This window comes from Acyrthosiphon pisum, chromosome A1, assembly GCF_005508785.2.
Source record: "Acyrthosiphon pisum isolate AL4f chromosome A1, pea_aphid_22Mar2018_4r6ur, whole genome shotgun sequence".
In the NCBI taxonomy this organism is placed as follows: domain Eukaryota; kingdom Metazoa; phylum Arthropoda; class Insecta; order Hemiptera; family Aphididae; genus Acyrthosiphon; species Acyrthosiphon pisum.
In genome coordinates, this window is record NC_042494.1 from 59,810,514 (window position 1) to 59,818,951 (window position 8,438).

At 27.3% G+C, this 8,438-nt stretch overlaps 1 protein-coding gene across 1 annotated transcript; it reads left to right on the forward strand.

Moving 5' to 3' along the window:
* The first annotated feature begins 6,704 nt into the window (after positions 1-6,704).
* On the forward strand, positions 6,705-8,430 carry LOC103310188 (EF-hand domain-containing family member C2-like). Its single transcript, XM_029486244.1, has 4 exons — positions 6,705-7,444; positions 7,513-7,756; positions 7,848-8,099; positions 8,192-8,430. Exons 1-4 carry the CDS (start codon positions 7,244-7,246, stop codon positions 8,428-8,430), a joined length of 936 nt encoding a protein of 311 aa, XP_029342104.1. The 5' UTR covers positions 6,705-7,243.
* The last annotated feature ends 8 nt before the right edge of the window (positions 8,431-8,438 follow it).

An 8,438-nucleotide genomic window follows, 5' to 3' on the forward strand; every position in this document is an offset into this window, starting at 1 on the left:
TTTAATAGTTTAATAAAAAGTTTCATGTAAAAATACCACTGAGGCACATAATGATGAAATATGTTTTTAATATAAATTGTTATTATCCATCCAAAATATTCATAAATAAAACTAACCATCGGATAAACAAAATATCTACCCACCTACTTAAAAATAATAAACATAGATTAAATTAGTAAATTATTACCACCTTTTTGCCTTAAGTATTATGGGTAGATAGTGGATTGACTATCTTTTTTATGTGTACCTATATTTGAAAGTTAAATAAAATACTAATAAACTATACTTTATACCTACTTAGTACTTAATAATGTAAATTTACATTACCTAGGACCTTGATAGATAGACCTTTTTTAGATTATGTGAGGTGAATGTATTGATTTTACAATGATGTGTTTTTTTTGTGTCTATGTATGATAAGTAGCTCAATGCAAAAAAAGGTTTTTAAATGCATCATCAAATTTTGAAAATATTTTTTACTTTGATTCTTTTTGAGCTATTTTTAGGCATAAGATATTTTCTTATATTTTTTTATGAGTTTCTGATTTTAATAAAATTTGTTAAAATTATGACAATTTACAAATTAATTTGAGTTAAAATACATATAACATTTTTTTTATATCTAAGATTTGAAAATTCTTGTTAAGTTTTTATAATTTAAAAAAAAAAGTTTACCAGTTAAATTAATTGTTTACGAGCGTTTGAAGTTCAAATGTTTCCAACAATGGATATTCCCCCATTAACTAAGGATTTCTTACTTAGTGTTTATGTTTATTTAATAGTTTCCCATATGCCATAACATTTTCAAAGTATTGTTACACTTAAACTATTTAGTCTATAGAGGCATATACATTTTTCAAATTTAACATAATATCCATTACAGTGACCCATATCAAAATCTAATGTACAGCAGAGTGGTACCCACTTGCCCACCTATTTTTTTATTTTTACACATAATCTATTTCTTGTATCTACTTAGGTAAACGTCTTCTGGGTAAAATTGTCCTCAGCAATGTTGTTTAAAATCAAAAGTAGGATAATTAATATACATATGCAATAGATTTACACATAATAATATGATATACATAACTATAAAAATTCATTAACAACATTGATTTATATAATTATTTCTCATTGGTGGTTCCCTAAAAAGTACAAAATTTCGACACGGGCAGCGCCACACGGGTCTTTGCTTTATAGTTAAGGATATTTAAAAAAATAAGCAATAAACATGTATTTTTTTTAAAGTTAGATAATTAAAATTATCTATAAAAAATTAGTCATTGGATCAAGTTGGTACTTTTGGGAGGTTACAAATTACAATACTCCAGCAGGTATTCAATGCAATAAAATTGTATTTAAATACAATGTAACTTCCATATTATAAATCTCATGGGCAATAGAAAATTTTTATATACCTACCTATTGTAGAGAATTTATTTAAATAGAAATAAATACATTTAGTCCTAACTTAGTTTAAGTTTCAAAAATAATACATTAAACAATAAATGTTGTTAAATTAATGTTCGTTACGTATATGAAAGTTTAAATAAATATATTCAAATATTTGAATGCCAATATACCCACTCATTTACCTTACAACACTGTTAGAATAGGTACCTATTTTAGTAACGATGTTGCTCAATTATGGTGTAGCTGAGTAGCTCTCTATTAGTGAAATAATGTTTATAATCGGTTTAGTATTTACAGAGATAACGCCTCATTTATAAAGTACGATAAGCAAATTATTTTCGCCATCGGTCGCATCATTAATCCTCCAGGTAAAAAATTTAGTTGGTCGTTTGCGCATTGCGTGTGTTAACAATTTAACGCAGTATCCAAGGTGGATATATATATATATATTATATATTGTCCACTTTGGCAGTATCTATAATACTAGTAGGTTATTTAGAATTTAAGTTGAATTTAGTTCTGATAATGCAAAACAAATACATTATCCATCTAAATTTTAAAGAAATTTAATTTTTATACTTGGAATTTTTATAACTAAGCATTTTCAATAATAATATTTAAAAAAATGATTGTACATTGCTATTATAAAACTGCTAAAGACATAAAACATAATATTTGAAACAAAAAACCGCTTTAAACGAATATAATTATTAATTAATTAATTAATTAATTAATTAATTATTAATTAATGTTTGTTTTCTTTTTACAATTTGTTCTCGTATGTTGTCTCCTCCTTGCAAACGTGGAATTTGTGCATTCATTAGAACTAGGGATGGGCCGATACTAAAACCAATACTCGATATCGGCCGATATTAGTGGTATCGGGTTTATCGGTATCGGGTTTTTTTTAAACCGATATTTGAACTGATACCAAAAAAAAAAAAAAACCAAATCTATCAGCATAATAGCATTGATTATAAATTGTAATAGTTAAATGTAAAATGATAATATTATTTCGGTTGATAGTATCGGTGATATTTTAATATCGGCTCATTGTTTATGCTGAAAATGTTGGTTTTCAAATATATCGGGTATCGGTTTTTTATGGGTTGCATATATCGGAATATCGGGTATCGGTAAAAAGAGGTATCGGCCCAACCCTAATTAGAACCAATTTTGTGTTTTGACATTTAATAAGAGTGAACTAACCTATTATCCGATATTAAGGGTTAGGTTAGGAACATTATTTGTGTTTGTACATAACCTAGATGTCATCATTAAGTGTTTTAAAAGAATACTAACCCCGGTTACCCATCGAATGTTAAATAAATATCATATAAAGATATTTGTTTTATTAAATACTGATGCTAAATATAGGAGGTGGCGCGAAGTGAATAATTGACAACAGTCACATATTATATAGGTACAATTAAAATTTAATATTTTTCTTAAACCTATACCGAAATTTATGAAAATCAATGAATTTTCTACATAAGTTGACAATTTAACTTCTATGCTCATCGACACCAACAGCATTTTGTAATATTATTGTATAATTATTATTATAACGTTATTACCTGCAGGGCTGCAGCCATTATGTAAAAGTAAACTCAAGAGTTCGACGAGAGTTCAGACGAGATTCGAACTTAACAATCAGTTCAGTCAGAATGACCGACAGGACCTGTGCCGCGTTAACGAGCATTTTTCCCCCGAATCACTTGAGAGTACACACTGCAGTTGTATACTCATGATTTTTCAAGAAATTCTTGAGAGCATAGGGTCTGTATAATATTATGGAGTATATTGTACATTATACTGTATACCCTATGTGAACAGTGAACACCACTGAAGCCAACAACGCAGAATTGGTTCTCTAAACGCAAATTTACTAAATTTACTTTACTTCGGATATTTTATGTCATATCAAAACACATATATACACACAGCAATATTGATAAAATGTTTTACTAACCGTTTAGCAGTAAGTTATGACTAATTATTTCTATATTTTTTTAAATTTAATTGTAATAATTGATAATAACGCACCCAAATTATTACTATTATTATTTATTATTACTATTATGACTATAATAACAACAATTATTATGTTTATTGTTCATTCAACAATTTTCATTTCATTTATTACAGTTTGTCAATATAGGTACCAGCTAAGTTCTAAGACAATATTATTATTAATTCACTGCACGGGTGGTGTTAATTCAACTGACATTTAAAATAGTTAACACATATTATTATAATTGATTTTAGTTTCCAAGCTACGCAACTTAATATTATGGTCACCCCTCTCAGATTAAAAGTATTGACCAAACATATAGAAATAGAAATCATAATACCTAACCGCGTATTCTTTATTCATTGTATATTACAATATGGTTGCGATATAATCATAATTTGCTGTTTAATAGTGAGTTAAAATATTTTTTTCAAAACATTATAAAGGATTAATTTATTTTATTCGTGTAGTAGTTCATATAATAATTTAATGATACTAATATTGAATAATCCCAAGCATTATAATGCCTTTTAAATTGCCAATGATACCAGGATTTCAAACTTGTAACACGGTAAATAATTGTATATATTACATTAAAATGTTATTTTTTAAAACATATTTAATTCAATATAATTCAATAATAAATACAAGGAAATTAAAATGAGGTATCCGAAGACGCCTGATTTTGATATCATGAGCGGTGTAAATATTATCAGATCATTACACGTCAAAAATGAAAAGAAATGTAATTCCGTCTTTAATTCCTCTACAGATCTCGAAGAAGCCAAAAAGCCTACTTGGCTAGTATTTGATAAACAGGTAAATAAACCGTAGACGAGGTAGGTACGTACATGTTGGTGCACAAATGTACAATTACACATTTGGTTAGAAGTTAGTAGTTACCATCATTTTAAGCGGAGTCAAACAAATAAAATATATAAATACGTTAAAAATAAAAATAGTAATCAGGACTTGATTTCATTCCAGAACCTAACATTCGATGCATATTTCAAAAGTACGGTGAATGAAAGCTTTGGCTGTACCTATAATTTAAGAAAATGCAAAATAATTTATTTTCTTGAAGATAATACAATTAGGGTAGTTGAACCCGTCGTTATCAACAGTGGTTTACCACAAGGTAAATTCTTTTTATTGGTATTGAAATATTTTGATAACTTGTACGAGTAATCAGGCATAAGTTGTACAATTAATGTAAAATATATTGTGACTTGTGAGTTAAAAGTTGAAACAAATAATATTAAGTTACCTAACAGAATATAGATAAAATTCAATTTTATGTACAAATTAAAATGTACATAGATTGTTGTTGCGTTTGACTTTTTTCTATAGATTTTTATTTGTAACAATGACTATACAACTTAATAAATTAGTTATTACACATAGGTACTGACTACTGACAGTACCTACCTACGTCCTATACAATCTACATAGGTACCTACTTACTTTATTTTACAAAAAAGCAACTATATTACTATTTGAGTACTAATAACTTATAAACTAATTGTTCTAATAGCTAAATGACTTAATAATGTATTGATTTCTTAAAATAACAGGAATATATTATAACGATAACGTTTTAATATTATTTATTATTCATTAATTTAATGGAAAAAATACTAGTACCTAGGTACTAGGTAAGCAACTTCCTATTAATAACTAATTAGTAATGCGTTAAATATACCTACTTAAATATGATATCGGTGAAGTATTTCCATTTCCCAAGGTCGTCGAGAGAAGAAAATATATAATGTCAATAATCATTATATTATGGTATATATTTTGTTTTTTCGAACACTTAGTACTATAAGCGTTAAGAAGTGAATTAAGCCACAGGAGCTTATAGTTCCATTTGTTAGCTGTTAAATGTGTATTTAAAATACATTTATGCCAAATAATTATGTTAATTATAAATTCTGTGAGAACTAAAAAGCAAAAAAGATATTGGATTTATAATTATGTTTTGTTAATTTTTATTGAACTTAGTACTTACTAGGTATATGTATGCTTTTTCGGGTGGGTAGTATAGAAAAAGCATTAAAAAATGTTTACGTAACATCCTTGACAATCGAGGTATACCTTTATTGTTATTTATATATTAGAGAGGCTATTTTTCGATTTTATAAATAACTATATATTATTTACTAAGGTGAAAGATAACTACTAGGTAACCGTTTGTAAATCGAGTTTGTGACAGGATATTTTCCTGAATGTAATTATTATTTTAAATTGAATATAATGACACACTTGCATTAGCTGGCAGTATACTTAGGTAGGTATCTTCTATACGCACCAAATTGAGCGATATACGATACGAATGCCAGATACCTAAAGTGAAGTATAGACGTATAGTAGTATACATATTTACATTTGTATGTTCACAGTCTTTTTTTTTTCACCGTGGTAATTTCACAACAGATTCAAGCGAGGATATCCCCCTTGAACACAATAATTTTACCGTAACAAAAATCACGGGGGTATTTCACACTCGTTATACACCTATTTGCCGCTCACGCAAAAATATTTACCATATAGCATTTTACAGGGAGATTTCACATTTTTTGTCCACGAATTCTCCTCTTACACAAAATATTTACCGTATTTTAAAATTACAAGGAGTTTGCACACTCAAAATCGGTTTTGCCCCTTACTTAAAAATATTTACACGCTAAATGGGTTTTTTCTCAACAAACCTTATTATAAAAACTAAATAATTATTACTATATTCACATTTTTTTTTCATTTATGTTGGTTGAAAAAAAAACCATTTAGCGTGTATACGGTAAATATTTTTGAGTAAGGGGCAAATAAGTGAATAACGAGTGTGAAATTTCCCCTGTGATTTTTGTTACGGCAAAATTATTGTGTTCAAGGGTGACATTCTCGCTTGAACGTTGTGAAATTACCGCGGTGAGAAAAAAAAAGACTGTGAACATACAAATGTATACTACTCAGTATATAATATTATTTATGATATTTATACATTATAACATTTAAATAGCCGTAAAATAAGTGTAGCAGATAATCGAGTTGAGTATTAATAGAGAATTCAAATGATTCAAATTTCAAACAAATATGTGTCCAAATAGTCCAATTATTGTTTGATGATTTTTAATAATTATATAGTTTATGATTTATACATTTATAATTATAACGATGTATTAAATTATGATTTCTACGCATCCAATATTATCTCTTACTCATGGTTTATAATTTACAATAATAATAAATAATAATAAATAAACTAATAAACTAATTTCAAGTTGATATCAAAACATTTAAGTTGAAATGATGTATTGAATATAGTAAATTTTTGTAATCACTTGCCAGATATTATTTATTCGACTGTAATAATATTATGTACATTGTCCATATTATTTATTATCTAAATAACTGTATACATTTTATGGTTAATTAACTTCAGGATGTTTAATAAAACGACATAAAATTCCGTTATCAAATAACAATAACGACTACTATCAAATACTAGACTTCAATGTCGGAATTACTGTGGAGTTTTATGGGAAACAGTTTAAAATAATTGGCGTCGATAGTTTCACAAGAGATTTTTTGAAAAAAGCAGGTGTTGATGTACCCGAAAACATGTCAATGCCCGTTGACCCATATTTTACTAGAAGAGAAAAAGTAATACTAATATTCTTTAATATACTAACCATAATTATTATGACTGTTTGATAATAGATATGATTATTAGTTATTTTTATACTTTTAATGAATGTATTGTATTTCAAATAATGAATATAGACACCAAAAAAAAAACAACCAACGAGCAAAGTAATGGCACCCGCCTATAAACAAACTCAAGGATTCGAAGGCATTTTAAATTTTAAAGGTTTTTGGGACGATCGTTATAATGTCGATGGTGACTTACATAATTTGGAAGTTCGATACTTTTTAGCGGACGATACAATGCAGATTGTTGAACATAATTCAGATGGAGGTTTTAAGACATTTCTCAAAAGACAAAAACTTCCAAAAGTATTACATCATAATAAACACTATAGAAATATATGCTAAGTTATTATGATGCATTGGATTTGTTTTAGGATCGAATTTATGTAAAACCACCGGGTTTTAGTGAACAAAATGATTTATTGAATGTTTTGGCCATAAATTCTATGAATCAATGGTATGCTTTTGATCCTTTGGGAAATTTGAGTGATGCTCAAGACTGTTATTATCATTGGTCGAATCTACATGTGGGAGCTGAAATTGACGTTTATAGCCGAAAAATAGTCTTGTCTGGTTGTGACGAGTTTACCAAGCAATATTATTCAGATTATGGTTTGAGTAGGTTATACAAATGTTATAATAATATAATTATAAATAATGCTTGATATATGTAGGTACCTATAATTGATATATTATTATTGTAATTTAGATAATTTTCCTTCTGCAATTGACTCTCCAAAAGTAATAGAAGAAAAAGAAAAATCGACTGTCCAAACCACACCAGTGTGTCACGATGAAAATGTTTTAAATAAACTACTTAGTCATTCAACAATGGAAGCCTTAGTTTTTAAAGCAAAAATTCTACCTAAGGAACCGAACAATTTAAATCGAGAATTTATCGTAAAATGTTTTCTAAGCGATCAAAGTTTTTCTGTTTCCGAAATGAATATACAAACGGCTGGTGAGTTTTATTATATTTAGGCATTTATATTAGCCTATATATAGTATATGTAATATTTATTTACTAACTTGTTGATTTCATGTATTTTTTAGGTGCAATAGGTTGTAGATTCTTTTCAAAACGAAAAATTCCAAAAAAAAGTCCAAATGAATTTAATGTAATATTTAAACTATACGTTGGTGTCAAATTGATCATTGATGGTTTCCAATTTGTGTTTGTTGATGTAGAGGATAGGACGTTAAGGTTTATGATGGATCATCCAAAAGAAGTGAGTTTGAATTCTGTGCATACTATGGTTAAAAATCCAAAATTTATTAAAATAAACTTTTAATAGTTTCC

What these genes read in the sequence shown, in the direction of transcription:
- LOC103310188 (XM_029486244.1), top strand. Translation starts at nt 7,244, where the DNA reads ATGGCACCCGCCTATAAACAAACTCAAGGATTCGAAGGCATTTTAAAT. An exon ending in AAAGACAAAAACTTCCAAAA is followed by an intron (nt 7,445 to 7,512) that starts GTATTACATCAT and finishes GATTTGTTTTAG; the next exon opens with GATCGAATTTATGTAAAACC. An exon ending in TTATTCAGATTATGGTTTGA is followed by an intron (nt 7,757 to 7,847) that starts GTAGGTTATACA and finishes ATTGTAATTTAG; the next exon opens with ATAATTTTCCTTCTGCAATT.